Here is a 26,059-nt window from a genome sequence, read left to right as displayed (position 1 = left end):
CATTGGAAAGTGTTGATCACTTCTCCTACCTGAGCAGTTATCTTTCCACAAGGGCCGACATTGATGCCGAAATCCAGCATCGCCTGCTTTCTCCCAATTGAAGTGCAGAGTGTTTAAGGACCGGGACATTCACAGGGAAACCAAAATGCTTGTTTACAAAGCTACTGTACTACCAACATTACTGTATGCTTGTGAAACATGGACCACTTATAAACACCATCTCCAACTCCTCGAAAGATTCCATTAACAGTGCCTCCGAAAAAATTTACACATCACTTGGGAAGACAGGTGAAGTAATGCCAGTGTACTGGAAGAAGCAAAGATCACCAGCGTCGAAGCAATGATCCTTCAACGTCAACTTCGTTGGACTGGTCATGTTGTGCGGATGCCTGATTATCATCTTCCAAAGCAATTACTCTATTCCGAACTTAAAAATGTAAAGTGTAATGCTGATGGTCAACAAAAGAGGTTTAAAGACTCTCTCAAGGCAAATCTAAAAAAAAAAAGTAGTATAAAGACCGACAATTGGGTGCTCCAATTGGAGAACAACCTTTACCAAAAGTATCATGGACTTTGAAGATGCTGGAACTCAGGACGAAAGGGAGAAACGTGTTAAGAGGAAGCCACGTTTGGCAAACCCTCACCGTGATCAACTCCCGCCCGGAAACCAATGTCCCCGTCGTGAAAGGACGTGGGGATCCAGAATTGGCCTCCACAGTCACTTACTTAACTCACTGTTAAGACCGTGTGCATGGAAGACAATCTTGCTCGGCTACGAGCGATCGCCAAAGAAGAAGACCACGCAGGCGGCGGGGCTGCTGGCGAAAGCGAGTGAGCGCAGAGCTGTGTGCATGTCTACGAGAGCCGCGTTATTACTATGCAGGCCACGCCCCCTCTTTGCAACACTCCCCTCCTGCCCGCCTTCCCATTGGTCGGCGAGGCACGAGGCGGCCGGGAATTTCTGGGCCCGCCCCCCGCGCCTCCGCCGCCTCCAGAGCGCCGTTGGCTCCGCCTGGCGCCCCGCCCACCCCGCGCTGACGTCGCCGCATCTCATTACGCGGCCGGCTCGCTCGCGCTGCTGTTCCGGGGGGCGCTGCCAGAGCCGAGCAGGTGCCCGAAGATGGCGAGTCGGAGCCGGAGCCGGACTCGGACTCAGGAAGAGCGGGAGAGGCGGCGGCAGCAACAGCAGCAGCACCACCACCAGCAGCAGCATCACTGCTACCAGCCCGGCCTCGGCCCCTCCGCGCCCTCCTCCTCCTCCTCGCCGCCCCTCGGCTCGCCTTCGCCCCCCGCCGCCTCGCCGCCCTGCGGGGCCCTCACGCCGCCCTCGCCCTCCCTCGTCCTCCTCCTCCTGGCCGCCGCCGCCGCCGCCTCGCTGCTCCCCACAGGTAGGCACGCAGGAGGGCGAGCCGGCAGACGGACGGCACCTCCTCGCTCCCGCACACTTTCGCCTCAGGGCGCTTCCCGCCCTCGCAGGGAGAGGGGCGCCCCCTCCCTCAGCCGGGTGTGTAAGGGGGGGCTCGTCTCTCACTCCCCCCCCTCCCAGGAAAGAGGGGCAGGAGGGTGGTCGAGTCCTTCCCTCCCTCTTTCTTTCCCCTGCCTCAGTTTCCCTGCTGGAAAGGCTGACTCGCTTTTCTAGCCTCTTTTCACTCACACACAGACACACAACTCCCAGTCATTGAAGGCTGTCTCCTCCACACACACACACACACACACACACACACACTTCTCCGTTTCATTCGGCTCCTTCATTGCTCCCCTGCTGCAATCCAAACCTGATAGTGGCTTTTCTCTTTTATTTTTAATCTCTCTCTCTCTCTCTCTCTCTCCCCCCTCCTCTACTTTCCCCATGCTTCTCTCTCTTTCTTTCCGTGTCTTCTTCGGCCATGGACTATTGTTCTTTTCTTCCCCTCTCCGTGCACTGCAATTCTCTCCACCACCACCCTCCCCCCCCCCCAAATTCCTTTTAGGATTTTCGGGTTTCTCCTTACTCCCCCCCCCCACGGTGTTTCCCTCGTCAAACTGGTCCTCCTTTTCTTCTCTCCCCCCCCATCCTCATTGCATCCTTTTTTTCTCTGCCCCCCTTTGCTACACACACACACACACACGAGTGTTGACTTTGCTTGTCCCCCTCCCCCCTCTCCTTGCATGTCGGAACTGGAGCTTGAATCAGTTCTTCTCTCTGCCTCTTCTTTCTGTTCTGCTACAATATAAATCTACCCTTCACATTCTTGAGCATTGTTCTTTCATTCATCCCTTTTTTTTTTTTTGCTTCTGTTCTGTAGCTGCAATATCAGCTGAAACGTTCCTGTCTCTTCTCTCTTACCCCCCCATTCATTGACAGCCCTTGGAGTCTAGCCAAAAGCCTTTTCCAAGCCTGCCCCCCCCCGAATCTGCCCGTTTACCTCCCTGCCCAATGTGATTTGTGCTTTCTTTCCATCCCTTCTTTTTCTCTCTCTGCTCCCCCACCCCCGATTCCTTTTCTTGTGCCAGTTTCTACTTTTTTGCTCCTTCAGACACAGCTCCTGCTATCACTTCTCTCTTCCTTTTGCGTATTCCGTCAAGGTTCCCTCACATCGATCGTCTCCCTTTCTATCAACTCAGTGGAGAATTCCTCTTTTTTGCTGTTTCCTTTGTCACTAAAGTGTCCACGAGCCCCACAACAACTCCCCATGGCCCCTTAGAGGAAGCCAACTACAGTTCTCCCTTTGCCTTTCAACCTGAAGTTGTAGTGCCCTTTCATTTTGCTTTCATGTCTGTTGTCCCTGCCTGTCTCCCTCTCTGTCTCTTTTTCCTTGGTTTGAATGTGAAAACCTTTTTTCTCTAACTGCCGTTCCCCACTGAGATATGAGGGAGTTACGGCAAAAAGGGGGCTGCAGCAAAGGAGGGGACTCCTCTTGAATGTGCACCCCCCTGCCTGTGTGCATGTGTGTGTGTAAGTGCACCCGTGCTTCGATTTGCTTTGTGTAGTGATTCGTGCGTGTTGAATCTTCAGTAGTTGATCCATGGCTGTGTTTGGATTCAGCAACTGCCCGCCTCCTGAGGTTCTCCCGCAGGCTTCTCCAAACCTCCTGCCAGTCCATATCTTGCAGAAAGGAAAGGATTTGAGGGGCTTGGCTTGAGGGTGGTGATGGTGGAGGAAAGGGTAGTGTGCGCGCACTGTCTCTGCAGTGGCTCCCGTGTGTTGTGCTTTGGCAAATGCTGAAATTAAAAAAAAAGAAAAAAAGAACCCTACACAAGATCTCCCTGTTTCCTATGTCCCTATTGCAAACATTTTCTGTTCCATAGCAGAGTCAGTCTTGGCACGGTTGGAAAAGAAGAGGGCAGTATTTGCTTTCAATAACAAAGAGGAGAGAGGAATCACTTCGCTGTCAGATCGCTCTTTGCTTTGGTTCAGATAATGCTGTTTGCTGATTTCTCTTTACCTACTCCTTTCCCTTTCCTCCTGTGTAAAGAATTGTGGGGCATAGAGAGAGCAGCTTGACGTTGCAGCTTGCCTCCGGGAACTAGTGGAGTGACAAGAACAGCAACAAGTGAGGGGGGAAGTGGGGTGGGGTAGGAGAGGAACAACCTCCCCCCTCCCAGCTTTGCAGCAAATGAGTCCTTGTCAGAGCTTGAACCTTCAGCTGGGATGTGCTCTCAAAAATGCTTTCATCTCTCAACTGATTATTGGCTTTTCTCGTTTCTCATTCCTCTCTCAATGCATTTTAATACAAATATAATGTGCAGTTGAATAAATTGTAATGGGGTGGGCTAAGCTCTTGTGATATATAGTCAATGAAGAGCTTTTGTTTTAAAAGTAAAATATATTACATGATCCAATTTGTTCTATACACTGAGGGTGGACCGAATTAATAAATGGGAATTCCCTTCAACCTCATTTTTCCTCTGCTCTGAATTGCAAAATTCTAAATTTATGAGTGAAGGTGGTAGACTGGTTTGGAAGCTCCTAATCTGTTGGTTTCTGTCTTGGATATATGCAAGTTCTGGTGATCGCAATAAAATATGTTCATGAAAGAGCACCTTTATTTTTACAGAACCTCTGCCTTGAAAATAGCAGATATGTGAGGGTATGTTTGTGATGTATAACCAAGGTGAGAGTGGGCAAATAGTGTGGGTGGGGAAGGAAAACCAGAAGGTGGTAATGTGAATGTTTTGCAGCCAGAAAACAGGAATGCACAAGGCCACTTAACTGGTAGCAAAATAGCCTTGTTGAGGAGTCATTCTAAGTAGCAATAGGTCTTAAGTTTTTAAAATGAACACAAGAGTTTACCTCCTTAAAAGAGGACATGTTTACTTCGCAAAGGAGGGGCTGTGTGCTCTATGGTCCATGTCAGAGCTACATGAAAATTCTGTTGCCTGTTACCATGGAAGCAGCTTCTTTCTCTTACATATCTTACAGCCTAACACTCGTTTTTTAAAGCAAGATTTTGAACTAAACAGCACTGGTTGGTGTGCTTGTGGCATCTTTTTCTTCATTTTGGCATGCACCCAGTTTTAAATGCACACCAAAGTAGCAAAAGGCTGTTTTATTGAAGCACAAGCCATGCATACATTGTCTGAATTGATGCATCATTTTTTGCAAATTGCAGACAAGGCTTCGGTCAGAACTTCCTCGTTGAGAACCTGTTGGTTTGGGGGCAAAACTTCCTATGTTGTTTTGCTACTAATGGTTAATGGAAGCCCCTTTGATGTTAGCTGTTGGTTCGTTGTTAATACCAAATACTTCTTGCACAGTTGACCATTTTCTTTAGAATTCAGTGAAAGTTGGTTAACATGGATTTTCTTTGAATACAGTAATAGGTGAGTGAATCTGAGTGAAGAAATAGCCCTGAGGCAGAAGTACTTAGCAGTGACTTGTCTCAGTTTTCTGGGTGCTCTGCAAAGTAACTGCCTTCTCATTGTTGCATCCTTTCTCCCTCACATCCCCATTCTTGAACTGGGTGGCTGCAGGGCGGGGGGGAGGGGTGGGGACACTTCTCTTGTGTCCGATTGCATTGATAAAATATCCCTCATTAACGCCACTTTATATTTACAGTGTGTCACTGGAGATGTACAAGGCCTCATTTACTGACTTGTGTGACAAGAGCATCTAGCATTATTTGCCCAGGACATTTTGGACTAACAACAGAGCCATTGAGTGATCCATTGAATTTAACTAATACGAGAACGGTGGGGAATAAAAGCGCAGGCAGCTCTCTGGAACAAAGAGCTGTATTCATATGTATGTTGTACATGCTTTATCAAGTTCTGCAGAATAGCCCCCTTGGAAAGGGGTCGGGGAGGGAGGAAGAGAAGAAAAACTGTTGTCACTTTCTGTTCATTATGCTGGCTCTGCAAACCTTCCATTGGAACATAGTGCCTTCCAGAGTGATGCGATCGTCCTGAAGCTGAATGCTGACTGCAACAAAGGTGACACTTGCTTTTTCAAAAACCGGCAGTGTTCTAGAAGGCAGTTCTGGTGCTGGAATTGTTTTGGGTAGCTGACTGAAGAGCGGAGCGTAGAGAGACATGTCCTTGGTGGTGGCTGATCTTTTGATCATAAGATGGTGAAACAGAGATGTCACTTTAGCATGATGCCTGTCAGCTTTCGGTGCCAGACATTCAATATGCTCAGACTCAGAGGCAGTTTACGTAATTATCTTGCTGTCTTCATTTTTAAAGGATTTTCTGTCCCTCCTTCCACCAGCTGGTGATTCTCGTGTTCAAGAGTGAAACTATAAAACGGCCCCTGGTTTTATGGGATTGCGCTGTTCATGTTCCCACTCTCATACCTCTTGGTTTTAGACAGCATAGCAAAACCAATTCAAGTCATTTGTTCTGGAGAACTGGCCCACTAAGCAATAGCCACCTTCAAATAAAGTTGCTTTTTGTCATGTGGGCATGAATGCACAATTCCTTAATGATTCATTCTGTCAGTAAAATAAGAACACAGGCAAAATTCACAGTGAATATAATAATATGGCAACTCTCTTAAATGGTGGCAGGTTCTAATACAGGTAACAATTTGGACGAAGTGAAGTATGCTTGAAGGTGATACAAAACAGTCCTTTCTGTTTTCTTTTTTAAAAAAGTTAGCATGTTTCCGTAAATTAAAGTGTTTTCTCTAATGGAACCCTCAGCAATATAAAAACGAAGTATCTAAACAGTGCCATAGAAGAAATGTGACTTGCTCTTGCATTGGGTGTTTATTATCTGGAGAGTACCACAAAGAATCAACTGTTGCAGAACTGAAAATTCACCAGCCTCAGCCTAGAAGCCATTTGTCTAGAAAAAAATTGGCAATCAGAGTTGAAAGTGTCTCTGTGTTCTAGAAATGATCTCTGGCAAAGCATTTGTTGCTTGTCTTTGTCTTTGTCAAGCACTTGCCTTTTTGCCTACAGTCTCTTAGTTCTAATGCTGATTAAACATTCCCTTAACAAGACCTGTGAATGGAATTGTCTTTGAGATTCTGCTCTTGTACTCATCTTCCTGACCAGGAAGCAGCCTTACATGTTTAAGCCCTGTTTTCTCTGGCTACTGCAAGGATACTGCAGTTCAGCGGTGGGTCTTGACCTATCATTTGTGAAGGCTTCAAAGCAAGTGGCTGTTTTCAATGGAGACTTTTACAAGCTCTTTTCAGAGGTCGATAGTTTTTGTGTTCTTGATGGCTCCTAGCATAAAAGAAATTTTTCCATGCTGAATCCTGGTGGAACATACAAATCTCCTGGGTTCCCATGGTCAGATGGTTTTCATTGGCCTTCTTCCCATTTGGTTAACCTGGTCCTGAAGTCACTGCTGCATAAGTTAATTCTACAGAAGTTGTGTAAAGGAGAGAGCCTTTCCGATAAGCTCCTGAAATAGTATGATAATCAGGAGTGTGCTCTGGAGCATGTAGTAATTGCAGCACAAAAAACGATTCAAGCATGGGTAATTGTAATGGGGATAGGTAATGTTAGGACTTGGTTTAAAATAAGCTGGTAACTTTAATCTATGCATTTCTATAGCACCTTTCATCTGAAGATCGCTGTGCTTTACAGTTAATTAAACTTCACAATGCTTCTATGAGGCTGAAAAAGGAAATATTCCAAGTGGTATCGAAAAGCAGTCACTACTGGGGTGGAACACAGCTGCCGTTTAACAGTGCATGGTAATCCAACGTAGCACTTTAGGAAGAATAAAACTTTTTAGGTTCTGGTGCAGAAAGATCTTGCATACACAATTGGATTTTGGTAGTAGTTATGATGATACAAAAAATGTCCTTTACAGTGTGTTAGTAGCAGTGATTGTGGCCCTGGGAGAGGATGCTTTTAGGGCCATGTATTTTGGATGGCTGGTATGCAATCAGTAACTAAACTTTTGCAGATAACATATTTAAACTCATTGTTTTTCACCGTCTTGTTGTAGCTACTTTTTTATAATTGAGAGGTGCATAATTAACATTTTTTGTATCTGCCCTTGCTGTTAAGGTCCATTGAGACCTAAAAGCACCATATTAGCACCTCACTATGTTATTGTTTTTAGGTAAGTTTTATATTTCCCAAAATCTTTGGGTGTTTGCCAAAAGCTATGGACAGCTCACTTTCCTGGCCAAGCTTGTTACCTTTGGCTAGACTTGATGACAAAGTTATTAATTTTACGGCTTTAATTTCTGACCCACGTTCCACCTTTCTCTGAACAAGGCAGGACCACACAAGTAACATGTTAATTGTGTCAGCGTTAGAAGATAGTTCCCCCAACCTGTTTTCGTCATGGAAGCGTGGTGGGGGAGACAACAACATACGAGTTTTGTTGTCTTTTGTCCAGTTTCTTTACCATCAGTGGGTGCAGTTTGTGTAATGTGTGGTGCAGAAATGTATTTTCATATAATTAACAGCCATCTGTAGGGACCGCTGATGTCCAGATACTCCAAATTGGTCATTTAATAGTGTACCAATTGTGATAGGATGGCACTCTGCTTTACATTTAGTGTTAGGTTGGCCTTGGTTCATTGCTTTGAGGCTTTCGTTGTTGGCTTTGCTCTTTGCTGCTTGGTTGTGTAAACATTAAAGTGCTTTTGTTTCAAACATCTTTTTTGTTGCTTCAGTAGCGAATGGAGTCTTGCCCTTGTTCCCTCTGGGCAGGGCTGGTTCGATGATATGTTCTGCTGGGGCAGCAGTCTGTAGACATGGTCTCTGCCCTGTTACTAAATGACAGTGCTGTGTGAGAGACTGGGTCAGCCTCTAACCCAATGTGTGTGTCTGGTCAGAGTTAATAAAATGTATTTTGCCTTGGATCAGGCGTGCTGTTTCATTCCACATCAAAGACTGCCTATTTAAATGCTATTACCATCCTGTTTGTGTGCATCAGAAATGACTTACCTAGTAATTTCCTCAGTGTTATGCATATACTATGTGCACTTTGTTGATGGGGTTTGGGCTGACTCGTCTGTAGAAACACAATAATTTTACCTCTCTAAAGTGCCTTTACATTTCTTTGGCTACATCTTGCATTTTGAGCAAAATAGGTTGGAGCACTCTGGTATTCACGTCTGGAATACAGTGGAGTGTCTTACAGCACAGACCGTTTTTCTTCCACTCCTTGATGCTTGGAATATGAGTGTATTCTGAAAGCTTTGTAAATCAGTGTATCTATTTCAGTTGGGTTGGTTTCAAGTACTGTATATACATTTTCATTTATTTATTTATACTATTTTTATATCACACCTTTCCTGTAAGGTGCTCAAGGCAGCATACATGGTTCTCCTCCCTCAATTTTATTCTCACAACAACCCTGTGAAGTAGGTTAGGCTGAAGGATAGTAAATAGCCAAAGATCACTCAGTGAATTTCATGGGTTTGTACTGTGATCTACCAAGTCTTCTACTGACACGCAAACCACTGCACCACATTTGTGATGGCTGTTAGAGGTACATAGATTGAGTACATTAATTGTTGAATCTTTGACTAAATCTTTTTGGTGAATCCTGGCGACAGCACTTTGGTACAAAATAGCCAGCGAAACTTGCCTTTGTCTAGTACCCTACAGTCTAAGAAGTTTCATGTTGTATTTAGGTGTGGTTCCAGTAACTTTAGCCCTGTGTTTCACAATTGGCTGGAGTCATAGTTCCTAGTTTCTTTAGAGCAGGAATAGGGAACCTGTTCTCTGGATGTTGGATTACAGCTCCCTTTAGCTTAGCCAGCATGACCAGGGAGTTGTAGGCCTAACAACACCTGGAGGGCCACAAGTTTCTCATTCCTTCTTTGCAGAGCTTGAAGGAACAATTAGTTTTAATTTCTCCTGATAGTTGCTAGTGATTATGCAGTTGGTTATAGGCCCATGTCATGTTTAGCAGAGCTGTGGATGGTCGTGGCGGAGGACTGGGATTGGAAATTTCCAAATGCTTCATCTGAAATATGTAGGCATAAGTGGACTGTGCAAAGCAGTTAGAACCTCCATGGCCTGTGATGGAGTGTTGATCTCTGTGTACTTGGATTCTGGTGCAACATATCTTAAGAGACCAATGAAACCATGGAGAGACCTGGTCTGAACAAAGACATTGGATTCTTATCTCATTATACATGACAAAGCCATTTTTCACCTTCTCACCCCTTGCTTTTTCCTGTAAGACCTATTGCAGTCGTTAAGAGTCGTCAACAGGCTTATCACAGCTATCTGCCAACCACCCATTCCCACCACCCTTCTGAGTAATACCCCTCCCCACCTTCTCACTATATAGAAGGATCTGGCAACTTCTGTTTCAGTGTATCTGAAGAAGTGTGCATGCACACGAAAGCTCATACCAAGAACTAACTTAGTTGGTCTTTAAGGTGCTACTGGAAGGAAAAAAATTTTTTTTTTTGTTAAGAGACCAAGTTCCTGGTCTATTGTGTGTGTAGTTGGGACACAGCAGAGACAACTGTAGAAACTGCTGTAGCTTCTTAAAGCTTTGACATGAGTCAATGCAGAAGCTTGGGTGCTTTTTAAAAAGCAGATTACCGTATATCTTAAAATTGGCAATTTAGCTCAACAGATGATTTTTTAATTCTGTTTTAAACCTTATATTCTGCTTTATACTGTAAAACTAGTTGAGGCCCGGTCCTAGCTCATCAGCTGTGCATTTTTTTGTATTTGCTGCTGTCATGAGATGCAAAATCCAGCTTGTCTTTCTATGCAATAATGTTTGATGGGGTCTAAATATTTTATTTACAAGTTTCCTGGTACTTCCAGGATTTTGTACATGCTTTTGATGATAGCAGTAAGTAAGCATGTGGATGGCGGTTGTTGAGGGTGAACTTCCCTCTGCTCCCCCCTTAAACTTTTAGTTCTCTGTTAAACATGTTTGTTGGTCACTGTAAGGGCTGTTCCTTTTGTTTGTCCCAGAGTATTACTTCTGCCTTCTATCCTGTACACAGCAATTCACTCTTGTTTAGGAGTTTAATCAGGCTTCTGGAATATTGCCTTGATGATTCTTCCCAGCTGTCTATTGCACTTTCTTATTTGTATTTTTTTCCTCCTACAACACAATAAGTAACTCATGTTCTGCTGGGTGCAAATGCCTTACCTATGCCTCTTAATGAAGTGCAATTTCCACTTTCCCCAAAGTGATACAGTTGGGTGATTGGTCAAGCTGAGAGTTTATCTCCTCTGTCAATCATTTGTGAAGACCAACTTGCAAATCTTTTGTATAAAAGGTGCAAAGCTGGCTTCTGCTTAACTACCTGTTCACAGAACATAGTGGAATAATTAGTAGGCTATTTTTGCAGGACTTATGTTGGATAAGCAGGGGAGCTTGAGGGACTATGATTTCAGGGGGTGTATGGTATAGTAGGAAGCAGCAGGAAAATTAGTTGAACTGGCCAGTCACATTTCTTTGTGGTCAAAGATTCCACAGAGGATAGAGGAAGAACATACTTACTGAAATTCTTTATTTGAAAAATGGAGACTTCAAAGCTACCAAAAGCACTTAATTTTGCTTTAAATAGCTCAACTACATTTGTGCTATCACTTGAAAGGTTCAGGTAGTGATTAGCTTTCTTGACACTGAATTGTTCCTGCTTTGTTCCTTTCTTGTGAACATCTAACATCCCAAAGATGAGAGGGAGCTCTGAAAAAACAACCACCATTTGGCACTCATTCTAATATTGGCAGCCACTGAATAATCTCATGTAGGAGCAGGAGGAAACACCTTTTGAATATCTCTTAGTGGACACAGGCTTTATCCTACATTGGTTTCAGAGTCTGATACTTGCAGTAGACATAAAAAATCAAGTAGGTTAACATGATTTTTTGTTGGAGCCGTTCAGTTTTAATCCCCGTTTCCTGGCTTTTGGATAGGCAGTGCAAGCTTTTGAGTTTAAGGCTACACACTTACTTGGGAGCAGGTCCCATTGAAATCAGCGGGGCTTACCTCTGAGTAAATATGCATATAATTGCATAGTAGGAATCATCAGGCAAAAAAATCAGCTAGAAGGTTAAAGGCAGTTTCATGTTAGAAATATGGAGATTTCTCTAAAAAGGGGAAGGACAGCAAAAATTAATGCACCAGTTGAGATAATTGGAGATAAACAGATATGAAGTAAATCTTTTGATACTGTAGTTTAGCACTTTAGTATGTGCATTGTTTTGGGATGTTACTGAATTTTGTGATTGTTACCATATGTTCAGAAACTTACGATGGGCACTAGAAGTCAAACAAAAGCTGCGGTAATATCCCAGCATATTAGGAAGTTTTGTGGAGTTGAGTGAAGCTTCTTCAAATATCTATAAGGAAAAATGTTGAGTTTTAAATATATATTGGCCAGTGAAGTGTATGGAACAACAACAAAAAATAGCTTGTTAGCATGGGGGAGAGTACAGAAGCTTTGCTTTCTGCAGGCCCTGTCCTATTGATTCAGCAGGTTGCAAGCTGGTGTATTGGTGGTTCTGATACATGCTTCAATGTCAATATTCTGCTGATACCAGTAAATAAAAATGTTACTCAAATTACACTGACATACAGTAGTTCAGTATACCATAGTCCAGCCTCTGCCAACCTGGTGCTCTTTAGGGTTGCCATATGTCCTCTTTTTCCAGGGTGTGCCCTCTTTTTAATGGATATGTAAAATAAGAGTCATAGCAATCCATACGTAAAAGTAGAAGTTGGCAAATGTGTCTTCTTTTTTGCTCTTAAAAATATGGCAATCCTATTTTCTGGACTACATCTTCTTTTAGCCCCAGTCTGTGCAGCTCTGCTGGCTGAGAGGCTCATGGGAATTGTAGTCCAGAGAATTGCACCAGGTTGGTGAAGATTGCCTTAGTCATTAATGGAGCTGCAAAAAACCCCTCCTCCAAAGGCCTTGAATTTGAAACATATTTCCAGTCCAGTTCTTTGAGCTGTACATTGCTTTATATTATCTTGGTTTATAGGAAGTTGTCGTGAGAGAAATGGGTCCCCTATTAGACTTGCCACCTGAAGTTAGCATAGGACACCAGAAGGGGCAAAATATCAGAAGCTGAAAACTTACTGTGCATCTTCTGCTCCTGTCATAACTCATCAGAGTTCCTTGCCATTTAGGCAGTCTGAACACCCCCCCTCCCCCAGTTCATAAATCTACTCAGTGGGGTGGGGGTGGTGGAATAGCCAAGCTTACTCTTAAGTCGTTGCGTGACACCTTCACCAGTATTTTCGTTTCCAAAATACTGTGAAGTTCATACACAAGCTAATTCCCTCTTAAGCCTAGTGAAGCTAATTAAGCTCAGGTGTGGGCAGACTTTAGGCTTTATACTTTGTTTACATTTTATACTTCATTTTTCTGGAACCTGAGGGCCATTAACCAGAGCCAGGTGCAAAAGTGTGACCAGGATCATGCAAGCTGGGAGTTTGGGGCAGGAGGACCAAATTTCTTGATGCATTTATGAGCACTAGGATGGTCAGTGCATTAAAACAGAGATGGACATCTATTTCATTTCCATGCATGTCCCTGTAATTTTGTTCTATTTCTGGTTTAATATAAATCTTTCAAAATATATAAGTAGTTATTTACATGCATTTGAATTGCTAGGAACTCAGTTGCATCATTTAGAGAAATGGATTGCTAAGTTCTGATCTGTACCTTAGCCTGAGAAATGTGGACTCAGTAACTTTGGAATTCACAAAGTCCTCACGTTTTCCTATATACAAGCACAAAATATATATCTGAATACATACAGATCATAGATTCTAACAGCTTAATTTAGAAGGGCGGGGGCAGTACTTTTGTTTCAAGTCAGAAACCCTTGCTCAATCTACCACAAATCATTCAGTGATTTAGCAGTAGATCCCATTCTGAAGTGAGCAGAAGGCAATTCCTGATCACCAAACCTATCCATCTCTCTGTCACGTGCCTACTCTCTCTAACGCTGAATTCTTTTCCCCAAGCCAGACACCTTCATCGTACCACAATACTGCCACTTTACTGTACTCTGTTGGTGTGTTGTTGTTTGTTTGTATGGTGACATGGAAGGCTGTTTCGGTAACTGAAGTGCTCTATCCGTTTATGCCCCCATATTAATAAAGAGTTTGGCTGCAGCCCTGGTCCTTCTTGCTTGGTTAGATTCTGACAGATTTACAACAGTACATGTGAACTGTAAGTGTGGCTTTCTTCCAGGTTTGTTATCTGGCCTCACCTGGAGGAGGCATTGGAAACATTAGTCATACAGACAAGCTCTGTAATTAATTTGAAGCATTAGTGCCCCCCGCAAACAACAACAACAACCCTCCTTATTTATGAGAGCTGTGTTTATACTACACTTTAAGGAGTGGCACTCTTGGGCTTTTGATTCCTCTTAGATAGTTTGTCATGTTGTCTGCATGTTGCAATTGCATGCGTCTTGAGAAACTGCTGTGACTTGTGACAGTGCCTTTAAAACAGAGCATGAGTTTTCTGCTAAGCAAACTGCATCTGGCGCAAGTCGCTGGCTCCTCCTCTGCTAGCAGTCTGAGCTTACTTTTCATATGTCATTAGCAAGAATAAAAGGGAGATTGCTCCGCCTACTCCAGGTCACATTGTGGTAATTAAGTGGCGTCTCAATTGTAGGGTATTTCACATCTGATTCAGCTTGTTTTTGTGTTGAAATCTGCTGCAGTGACTCACACACTTAGCTTTCCTTGGGGAAGGGAATGGGTCTCTACCTGCGTGGCAGATGTGTCACCCCCCCCCCCCCGTCCCCTGACAATGCCTCCTTGTCTTTTCACTAATCCTCCCAAACTGGCTTGACTGCCATACTTTCCAAATGATGTGCCATGAGAGATCTGCAAATTTTTGTGTGTCTAAAGCTTCTGTCCACAAAAAAGCCCACTTTCTTATTTCTGCATTACTTGGTTCCCCTGGTCTTCGATTCCTACCCTTTCTAGAGGTGGGGCATTTTGCAGAAAGCCATGAGGCACACACCTTCAAAGCTGTGGGTGGGTGTTATTTATGCTTGAAAATACTTGTTTTTTTTAAAGCTTGTGAGTGAATTCTGAAAAAGTGTGCCCTGGGGTATTGAAAGTTTGGAAACCACTGGTACACCTGCAGAGATAAAATGTGACCAGGTTTGTGTGTGATGACATTGCATATTGTCAGTTTTTAATCTAAACCAGCTTTCCTCAACTGGTCAATGGCCAGGAATGATGGAGTTTGTAGTCCAACAACATGCATAGGGCACCAGCTTAGGGAAGCCTGGTCCACACAGCTAATTTCCCCACAGTATATCAATGTTTTAATCACAGACAGACGTGATGACTAATTTGTACTTAAGTCAAGGATACCCTTTGTTCTCCTTAGTAGTGGTTGGGTGAAGCATCATACACTTTCCTCCAAGGCAAAACTGTATATGTTAGCATAATGTGACAAGGGTTGTTCCTTATTTTAGATCTGTGTGTATGTTCCTAAAATACTATACTGATCTGGTTTTCAAGAGTGTACTTAGCGGTGAAGAATTTGATTTCTTTGGGATATGGGCTTTAAAAAACCTCATTCTCAAAGCATGTGCTGGCTGCCAATAATTAAGCACTTGCAGTCATAGGGAACGAGTAGAAATGTGAACATTCAGGAGTAATTGTCTTTAAAGATGGTATGATTAGGAGGCTTCATTAAACACCATACTTTTTGGCACCTTAGTATGTTTGGATGAAATAATGATAAGTTCCAGTGACTAATGCTTAAGATGGGTTGAGGAGTTTTGGTTTTGGACTCTAGCTTCCATCATTCTCAAACAGCATGCCGATTGGTCACGGATGATGGAAGCTGTAGTCCTGAAACATCTAGAAGGCTACAGGTTACCCACCCATGGTTTAAGACAGGCATGTCCAAACTCCATTTTGGTTTAATCCTGCCTCTGTGGCAGTTTATTTCCTGGGGTAAAATCCTAAAAAATCCTCAACAACTTCAACCCTAAAAAAAGCTCAACAACCTCAATCATAAAAAATGCTCAACAACTTTCGTTGGCCCTTTGGTCGGCCCTCATGGCCCTTCACTTCATCAAATCTGGCCCTCTTCGAAAAAAGTTTGTACACCACTGGTTTAAGACCTACTAACCATGCCTGTTCCTTAAAAGTGATGGAATCTGATTAACATGCAATAATAGTTGTGTTCTGGGGCTAGAATTGAAAGAGAAGCGTCCTTAATTTGCTTTGGTCAATCAGTAATTTTCCTTCACTGCTGCTTAACTGCACACTTCCTGAATTCAAATCTAAGGTACAGTCTACCTGTGGCATGTGAGAGATAAACAGCTGGGAGGGGTGTTGCTTCCAAGTGATGTTTAATACCATCTTGGCTACGGGCCTCTGTAAAGCTATATTTAACAGTGTTGGAAAAATTTGTGGAACGGAGCCTTGTGTTAATTATATTCTTTGCCATCATGGGTGTTGGAATCTGCTGCCTTTGCTTGCCGTCTTTTGCCTTTTATTGAAAAATCATACACAGGGCTCCCTGGGCTTTCTGTCTGTCTACAATTCGCTCTGGTTCGTGGCTTTGTTCTGCATGTTTCTCTCTCAGTTGTCTGACTTTGCTTGGATATGCAACCATGTATTTCTTTGGGAGGGTGATTGGCAGCTTTGTAAATAAACCCCAAAAGTTACTAGCCTGCTGAAAAAACATCCCTAGCCTACTGGGGCCTGGAAGTGGAGGGACAGAGAGCTCTTTTGCTATGCTATGCTGGATGTGAAGGAGGGAGCTCCTATATAGCCTACTTGGCTTCTATCCTGTGTACAGAGCAGGGGCAGTCCATATCTCCTCTAACAGTCCTCTCCCTCTCCTGCATGCAATTTCCATTCACCTATGGCAACCAGAGTAGTGCTTAAATACAGTGCTGGTGATGCATTGCATCAGAACTTTAATGCTCAAGGCTTGTAGGCAGGCAGAGGTTGAAGGAATTTCACTCAAGAATGTGGAAGAAGCAGGGCACTTAAACCGAGTCTGCTTTAAGCCACCAATGACCAAAACCCCACAAGCTGTAATGGCTGACTCTGCACTGGGAACAGCTTACTTCAATATACAGTACTTATCAAAAGAGATGAGATGCTTACGTGGGATTAAATAATAATAACAGTAATAATAAAGCTGTGACCTCCTTCAGTTGGTGGCCTCTAACATTATCCCATATATGGAGAAGCCTGGAAGAAATTCACAGCCAATAAAACTTGGAAGTGGCTGCTTCTCCCTGTTCAAAAATAGAAATATGAGCTAGAGTCGACAGCCTCAAAAGATACATCAGAGTTATCGGATTAAGCATGAGAAAGTGCTTGTTGTTGCATTTCTGTCTTGTAAATGAGCTTGCAATGCAGCCCCTCTTGCTGTGTGAGAGCGCTTTAAAATATTTGCGCTATTAATCTCTGAAGTTAGTCGCTGTTAAATGTTGCAGGGCTTTTTTTTGCTAAAAATTTGTGTGGAAAGCAAATTGTCCTCAAGCAGCCTCCTGTGAATTTTGTATATGTCTCTAAGGTGAATAAATTACTAGCTAAAACTCTTAGAATTATATATTTTTAAAACTTATTCAAGGAACATATTGTGATTTTTGCAGGGATGGATGTTGTGCTGGACGCCTTTAGTTGCTATAATATATCAGTCAGCCTCCAACCCACTCCAACCACTGACAAGGTTCTCCTTTCTTTACTGCATAAGCCGCGTTGTGTCACATTCTGTATAGGTGATGTTATCGGCTTGGATGCTTCTGTTTAGTAACAAGTTGGTCATATTTCTTATTGTTTGTAGATATTACAACATCAACTTCCCCGCTCCCAACAAAGTGAGGTGCAAATATACAGAGCAATATTTGTAAGCCTGTGGATGAGTTCTTAGGTCATGGCTTTGGCTGTAGCATTTCTCAGCTTCTTGCATCTATATTGTGAGGCGTGGTGAAATGGATCTGTTTTGGCCTTGAGCATCATGTATTCCTAAACTAACTCTCTCCTCTTCTCTTTCCTCCCCACCTCCTTCACCACAATGTCATAATGTAATGCTTTAACTATTTCACAGCAATTGCTGGACTTCATCTTAAATATCTTATTGATTCTAAGGACGTGTAAGGGTAATTTAGGGATCAGTGCATGCTCACAGGGACTGTCCTTACTATTCCAGTGGAGAAATCAGATCTGATGGTGCAAAGGAATTGAGGATGTGGGTCTTGCTCCACTGGAATGAATGGAGAAGCCATTGCTGGCAAAGGAATTCTGTTTTTGTGTCAAGCTGTTATGCCCCAAATTCCGTAGCTGCCAACTGGCCACACTCAGCGGCCCGTGCCATCCTACAGTCCCCTGTGATGCCCTACAGCTCCCCGCCCGCTGCAGCCCACCCCTGCCCCTACTCCTACCCCTGCCCCTAGCTACACTACTGGATGTAGGTTATTTAATTTTAGTTTATAGATGAAATCTGAGAGGTCTTGATTTCCCAAAGCTGCCTAATATGGCTGAGCCCCAAGTATTTTCAATTTGAATTTCTTGGATCTAAATCTTATACATTAATTAGGAGACATAACTGGAACTACCCATTAGGTAGGACTGAGGCAGAAATTGCTAATAAACAACTCTTCATTTGTGTCTGTGTTTTGCAAGGAATTGTAGTTTCTTCTTTCTTAAATGTCTTCTATTCATTTGACCTTCTCCTAATGTCTGCTGGAGGCATGCAGACTGTCAGCCTAGTTTTATTCTTAGCACTGCTCCCTATCATCCAAGTGTCTTGTCAATGTTTCCCTTGCAGTTGTATAGCTACAATGTCTTTGGCTCTGTGACTGTATTTGCTTAAGCATTATGAACAGATTAAGTGAGCTCACCTGGTCCAGATTTTCAGAGGAACCACAAATATTTTTGTAGTTTTCCTGAAGTGCAAAGTGATGTCAGGTGCTGTTTCTTGGTAGACATTGCAGACAGGCTGGGGCCACTGTCATGTCATGTGAGCTGCATTAAACACTTGTCTGGCGGCATTGCTTCCAGCAAGCATTTATTTGCAAAGTGCACTGCTGAAAAATTGACAACAAGCTTGATGAATCTAGTTGGTTGGAAAGCACTGTGTTAATGAGTGAGATAAATGGCTTTTCCCATTGAACTGTGTTGAAAGAGACTAGTTGGCCAATTCTGCCTCCTATTTAAGAGAACCTATGCTTTTCTCTTTCACTAAGATCTGTAGGCAGCTCTGCTGTTCATATTGAGGGATGAATCATTGCTCGGTGGAAGATCACATCCTTTTCTTGAAGAAAGCCACCAGGTTTAGTCCCTGAATTCTCCAGGTAGGGTGTAAAAATCCCCTGTTTAGAACTCTGCTCCCATGTTCAGTTCTTCCCATTTAATACAGAAGCTGTGCAGGATAGTTCCATAATGCTGTTGACCTTGGAGACCCCTTACTCAAGATGACTGCACTCCATTGAGTGTGGTGCAAATGTAGTGAGGGTCATCTGAATCTGAAATTGTATCACTCTGAATGTTTGCTGTTTGGATAGCTTGTCCTATGTTTTCAGGAAAAACCAGCTTGTCATAAACTAGGAAACACCTTGATTGGAGTGTGTTGGAGGTTGTATCTGTTAAGTACAGTCATACCTTGGGTTACAGACGCTTCGGGTTGCACACCACGTCAAACCTGGACGTACTGAAACAGTTATTTCCGGGTTTTGGTGCTTGCGCATGCGGAGAAGCGCTAAATTGCACTTTGCGCATGCACAGAAGTGCCGAATCGCGACCCACACGTGCACAGACGTGCCGGTTGCGAACATTGTGGGTTGTGAATGTGCCTCCCGCACGGATCACGTTAGCAACCCGAGTGTCCACTGTATGTCATTGCTACTGTGGGTGTGGGCAGAGATGGACTGCAAATCTTCAACAGAAAAACTATATAGCTATAGTTGCCCTATGGAATACAGCAACTACCATGGATATTTGGGGGCAGTTTCTGATGAGGGCTAGTCTATCTATGAACTTTTGGTTTCCTCATGTCCAATGCAGAAAAACTGGAGCAGGAAAGGTGGTAGTGTAGATCTCTTTAGGCAACAGCAACATTCCCTACTCTTGAGTTACTCCTGGCGGAAGGCAAGCACTGTTGTGAGTCCTTAGCATTGTGAGTGAGTGTAGGCATAACCTGCAGAAGACAGGGCCCCAGGGATATGGTTGGGGTTTCTGGAAGTTTTATTACTATTGTTACTTGGTATGTTTTAATCTCTCTAGTTGGCTTTCTGTTCTCCTAGTTTGAATCCCAGCTGTTCTTCCCCATACTATGAAACATAATTCTCAACTAAAGGAAGAAAATAAATCCATAAAAATTCTAGTGCATCCAAAATCATTTGCAAAATAAGCAAATGCACGCATCTTTTACCTTCATCACATAATTTTGGTTATGGCAAGTGGGCTTTCTATCTTCAAAACCTGTTTTTTTCAAGTTCATAGCTCTCTCTCTCTCCCCCCCCCCCCCCATTTAGAATGGTGTATTCTTTTAGTTTCTGAGGTGGAAGTAAAGTAATACAGTACAAGCTGTTTCTGAGCGAAATGCAGGCACTCTTCCTTTTTTTGATATGTCAGCACATCTTTGAAATGTTCAGTGTTTATGCCCATGTTTTTCCCCCTGATCTTAATTAAAAGAGAAAAGACCTGGGGTGTGGTGTGGCGGGGAGAAAGGAAAGTCTTCAAAATAAATTTGTAGTGCCGTTTAATATTGATATACTGCACCAGTGTCATTCTGTATAATTATCACATTTTGGAGAACTGTCTAATTAGGATTCTTGGGGGTTACAAAGTTAAGTAGAAAGCTTATCCACAAACATCAGAGCTGTTAATGTTTGGTTGAATGTCAGCTTGTCAGGCTGCCAGCTTGCTTGGGGAACAGTTAGGTTAGAACTGCTTGTGGAGTCGGCCTGCTTGCTTAAGTGGGGTGGGGAGGACACCAGGAGACCAGCTTAGAGCTCCCTGTTGTAGGAAACCCTCTTAATGGAGCCAGAAAATCTAGGTCACTTTAGCAGCAACTTCAATTCTGTAGGCAGATTAATTTTTATTTGTGCCACCCTAGTTTTAAAGCATGCTGTGCAGAGCCCAGGAAAATGGTGTATGGATCCTTAGTACATATTAGTCAGTGGGGGAGCCTAGAATTAAATTGATGGGTGGGGGAGTTTTGATTGTAGTTTAGTAGTGAAAATTCAGCTCACTGCTAATATGACCACCTGCTGGGAAAGAAGGCAGCATTGATTTTAACTCTATAGCTTCCACCAAAAAACCTCTCCACCTTCAGCTGCAATAAGCAATTAGTGGCTTGTAACAGATCTTGAACATTTGGGATGGGAGAGGAACCAGGAGACTTTAGGGAGGTTTGCTTTTCGAGCCTGGCTGGCATATTGCCATAAAGCAGACAGCAGTAAGGTGCGAAGGTTAAGGGTAACAGGACTGTCATCAAGCAGTGTCTTGCTGGTGGGCCATCTAACCTAGTGCTGCCTGTCCTAATTGGCAGCATATATCAAGCCCATCTTTATAGGGCCTCAGGCAGAGATCTTCCCAATCTGCCTTAATTGGGGATGCTAGTTAGAAAGTGCCCTGCAGTGAGCCAGGCAAACTGCATTTTGTCTCATACAAAGGCTCTACCTATCCCAGCTCTGCTGCTTGAGATCTTCAGCTGGAAATTGATTTAGTTGTGAGGGAGGAGCAAGGGAGGTTTCCTCTACAGTGCACAAAGGTGTTGGCAGTTCAACGGGAAGGTGAACCAGTCAGACTGGTAGTGACATTGTAGGGAGAGAGCAATGCCATCCAGCCTGATGGAGGATAAAGGCAGGACTTTGAGACACCTCAGGTACAGGGTCCCAGCCACTGAGAAAGGGAAACAGGAGCTGCTGACCTAATATGCAGGAAAGGAAATGGGAACAGTAGGAGCAGGAGCAGAGCGTGTGTGAAGCCAGTGAGAGAAGGAGGGTGAAAGAGAGTGGCCTGCATGAATTTAAAGCAAAGAAGATAGACCGGATGGACTGGATAGGAGTACAGGAAGGGAGCATGAAAATGTGAGTGAGCTTGAAACGGAGGAGGAGCAATGAGCAGAGAGCCAGGTAGTAAACAGACAAAACACAAGCGAAGGTAAACAGTGATTGGAGCAAGATACTGATTGAAGCAGAAATAAGGGGAAAGGGCGTCACCTGTGATGAATTAAGGTAGGAAACAGATAAGAAAGGAAAGGTGATCGTAAGGTCTGGAGGCAATGTACTCCAGGAATCAGGAATATAAACAAACAAACATAAGAGCGTGCCAGCTGATGAGAAGAACATGAAGCCTGAAAAGCGGGGCGGGCGGGCTCTGCAGATGGTTCTGTGCATAACAGACGTGCTGGAACTCTGAAGGCACTGGGGACTCTAAGGAAGTGAAGCAGGAAGCTTCACAGTGGCCTCTTACTTTTCAAGGAAGCATTCTGTCACTGGTGCCTGTTCCCTCCTTTGCATTTTGTATTTGCCAAGGTATTCCACAACTCGCTTGCAGATCCCGTTTTCCCACCTTAGGCTAGGTTGACTGGCTGCTGCAAAAATATAGGAATAAAACAATGTCTTCTCTCCCCCCCCCCTTCTTTCCCCATATGTCACCACATGGGTTCCTCCACTGCCACTATTGGAAATATTTCAACCTAAGCTTGCACTAGTAGTTTCCTCACCTGTTCAGATAAAGCAAGAGAGTCTTGTGGCACCTCAGGTCCCTGAAGCTTCTGGCAGAATAACTTCAAAAGCTTTGTTTTTGCTGCAACAGCCTAACACGGCTATCCCTCTGGAAACTGTCCACATAAATGATTTTTTAAAAATTACTGTCCTGAACTAAGTGGTAGCTAAAGTTTTGATTGGCTCCCTGGCTGCTGAATTGGCTCATTCAGGCCCATTCCGTTCACCATTCACCTCCCCCCTCTTTTTCTTCTTGGCTCTTGAAGAGAACGAAATGTGGAAGAAACATCACTCATTTTAAGTAGTTTTGACTGCCAGGTTAATGCGACACCTAAGCTGGGCCCCATGAGCTCTGTCCATAGTAATCACTTTAGGTTGATTTAAAGTTCTTAAATATCTTGAATTGCTTCACATAATCTTTTAAAACAGAATGTACAAATTTAATGTAGCATTCTTTAAACCCTGTAGCTGCCAGATGGCATATTTTGCAGATTGTCAAGAGCAAGTGATAGAATAATGCTGACAATGGGTGGGAAGAGTTGTAGATAAATATTGGATAGGATGACATGGTTGGATGTAAAAGATGCTTTGGGGCATTATATTTTGGAGTATGTTTTTAATCTGACATCTTAACAATGGATGTATGTGTGCAATTTTCACCAGTGGTTTTTTTTAAAAAATGCATCTAATGTGTATTGTGCAGATTATGGATTCTTGTGTCTCCAAGAGGAGGCTTGGAATTTGATGTGAGGCTTCTGTGCTTGCAGTGGACTGTAGAAAAGGGATAACTGATAGATATGACTTCTTTTCCTTAATAGTATTGGATTGGTGGGAGAAGCAGTCTCTTCTAAAATCCTCCTTCCTGCAGTTGTTAATACTATTAGGAGGTTTGTACAGGATCTGATGGGAAGGCCCTGAAACACATTCATTTTCTGAGATTAGTTGATGATTTAGTTTGAATCTGTTTCAAAGCTGTACTGGAGTTCAGGACTGCTAAAATAGTTTACAGTTATTTCACAAGTGGCTGCTGCACTGCAGTAGAACAGGATGGACCTGAGTATAGCACCAAACAGGTTAGACTTGACAAGCAAGCCTGGACTTGCCTGATGTATATGGAGACAACCCCATCAGGTGCTGCTTGTGGGCTACATGGAGGCATCTGGTTGCCACTGAGAACAGAATACAGGACTTGAACAGCCTTTGGCTTGATCCTGCAGGGCTCTTCTTTTTTTACTTTTATTTTAAAAAATAAATTTGTTTCTTTTGTGACAGAAGCAAAGCAATGTATCACATCCTAAACAAGCACAGCTCTTATGTTCTTAAAGTCCTTTGTACAGCTGCCACATAGAGGTGATGCTGGACCACAGAAAGATGAATCCCTTTGACTTTGTGCAATGAGACAGTGTTGATAATTGAAAGCAGCTTCATTGCTGGGGACAGAGCTGACAAATTCTTGCCGGCAACTCATTTACTGTTGCAGAGAAATATGGTTTGAGCATAATAAAATGGAGGACTTATTGCTGAACCAATGATGCAGCTTTTAAATCACCCCAGGAGAGTTCTGAATGCACAAATGCATAATGAATCTCCCATTCGTGTTCCTTCTTGTGTAAATGGAATCTTATTAAGTTTAAACCTGTTAATGCAATGAGAAATGTGTGTGCTACTAACAGCCTTGTAGTGGGGGCAGTTAAACAAGTTTTCTTCCCCTTGCTTACTAGGTACACAACCTTTTGCTTCAAGCTGGTGTTGCAAAAATATTGCCCTGACAGTTCTTCCCTTGGATGGAGGTCCCAACCCCTAGAGGAAGGGAGCCAGACACACAAGGAGGATGCAATAATACAGATTTATTTTAGCGTTAAAGGTCAGGATTCTTGTGGTTCATGCCAGAACCAGAATCTGACCAAGACCCTATCCAAACAAGCAGAGTTTTATACACTTCTGGTGCAAGAACTTCCCTAAAAGTACAGGCAGCTTGTCATATACCCAACACTGGTTACAGGGAAAGGCTTGCAGGTATATCTGATCAATGGTTTGTATTTGACATGGATGGAACTTGTTCAATTCCTCCTATGTGGAGTTGATATAATCTTCTTGTGGTTATTTGAGGTTGTATTACTATATGCAAGAAAAAAAGTGCTGGAGCTAAAATAGAGGGAGAGGTGGGGGGGGGCGGGGAGTTAAACCACAATTTAAGCAGGCTTCTGAAGGCTTCCTGTCCCCCCAGTCTTAAAAGGATAAAATGAATGTTATTTCTTAACTTTGCAATGCGGCGTAAAACCAGAATACAAATAAGAAAGAAGTATTCTGATGGGGTGGAATTTATTGAGGGAGATTGGCTGAAGGAAGGATACATGTGAAAGTGTTTCTCACAGTGCTGCGTTTCAGGTGTCAAATTAAGTCAATTTTTGCACTGCCCTTGCAGAGGCATATCAAGGGTGAAACAGAGATGTTAAGAAAATGGTTTGGGATTTTAGAAATGGTGCTACTTTTCCTCTGAGGCACTCTAATTCCAAAGGAAAGGGCAGTGTCTTTGGCGCACCCAGCAGTTTTATCAGTAAGGAGTTGCAGCAGCACCTGTATTCTGTACTGCGGACTCCTTAAACTAGAGTGGCCATTGATATCATGCTGCACCAACTGATTTTCAAAGCTTTATTTTGTAGATTACCTGTATTAACTTATTAGAATACAGCAGAGTAGTTCATGCTAACTTATATTTGAAGGTATTTGATGAAGGATGCAGTTTCATGTAGGCGAAAGTATCTGTTTTGGGAAACCAATGAAAAGAACTAACAGGTGGATAAAAATGTTTACAGCTATGATGAAAAAAAACACACACTTGGGGGCTGCTGCTGCTAAAATCCACTTTCTAGTCTATGATTATTCATTGTAATCACCTGTGCCATAAGACACTCCTTTATTTGTATATCTGTTAATTGATCTTGTTCTGTACTTAAAGGATTTCCCATAGTGAAGTTATTTGTCGTCACCTTCACATGGCAGCTTTAAAAGGGGTTGGTTGCTAATACAAAAGTATTTAAATTGAACCTGAAGGCAAGAAGCATTGGTCCTTTTATCTTCAGGGAGTAGTCATTGAGGCCTACCTAGACTTGCAAGCCAGCCCAGCACCCATGCTTCTTCAAAATCTCGCTATATTCATTAATTAACACCACAGCCGTGTCTGATGAACAATGTGGCACTTCCTTTTCACTTTGGCTTATGGAAAACTATATCCTGAGGACAAAGGTGTGGCAAACAACTCTTCAGTAGCTGTTCTTGCATGACAAGATCATCCACTTCTCTTGTTTTGCAAATGGGAACCTGAGGCTGAGGAAGGGGACCTTGACCAAGGCCATCTGAATGAATTCACCCAGTTCTGTCTTTTTGCCAGCTTAATAAAATCTGAAAAATGGGGTATTAGTGACACCCATCACTTTTCAAATATGTGCACATTAAATTTACTTGAATTACAACGTGGGATTTAGAAAGAGCTGGGGAAGTGACTTGCTCCTATTTTTCAGAGGGAAAATGTGTTTGTGGAAGGCAAGCTTTAAGGTACAATGCATAAATTGCTGTTTGCTCAGTTTAGCATAGTGATAAAAGTAGACCTTTCCGTATGTTTGATCTCGCAGGTCAGTGCACTTTTCAAGAACTGCTTGCATCAATGTCTTTGTGCCTTCCCACACACTGATTTTAAGTGTATTGAGGAATCTTTTCCATCTCATATCCTTGTGCTGTTCATGCTATAGGCTTAGCAGTTTGTTATCTCCACCCCACCCCACCCCACCCCACCTGCATTCATGTGCTCAATTGTTTATATTAGCATGCAATGGAAACAGATTCATTGGCTGTTGAAGGACAGGATATGCATTTTGGAAATATATACAATATGGTGCTTAATGTGGAGAGCTTGTAGCTGGATGTTGTTAGTGCTTGCGCAAGGCCAGCCCAAGGCATTTGGCTGCCTGAGGCTAAGATGGTGCCGCCTCTTACTTCCATTT

At 43.1% G+C, this 26,059-nt stretch overlaps 1 protein-coding gene across 7 annotated transcripts in view; it reads left to right on the top strand.

Annotated features, from left to right (window-relative positions):
- Positions 1–993: 993 nt before the first annotated feature.
- The window catches only part of CADM1 (cell adhesion molecule 1), a 285,697-nt gene continuing 260,631 nt past the window's right edge, over positions 994–26,059 (top strand). For 2 of the 7 annotated variants that reach the window (XM_083588746.1, XM_083588745.1), the window contains exon 1: positions 1,024–1,388. In XM_083588746.1, the coding sequence (XP_083444872.1) occupies positions 1,121–1,388 (268 nt within the window). In that variant the 5' untranslated portion in view covers positions 1,024–1,120. Of the gene's footprint in view, positions 1,389–26,059 lie in introns of all 7 variants that reach the window. The other 5 variants (XM_083588749.1, XM_083588748.1, XM_083588750.1 and 2 more) reach the window with 4 other exon arrangements.

This window comes from Podarcis filfolensis (assembly GCF_964270895.1).
Source record: "Podarcis filfolensis genome assembly, chromosome: 15".
Lineage (NCBI taxonomy): Eukaryota > Metazoa > Chordata > Lepidosauria > Squamata > Lacertidae > Podarcis > Podarcis filfolensis.
This window is presented reverse-complemented; position numbering and strand designations above follow the sequence as displayed.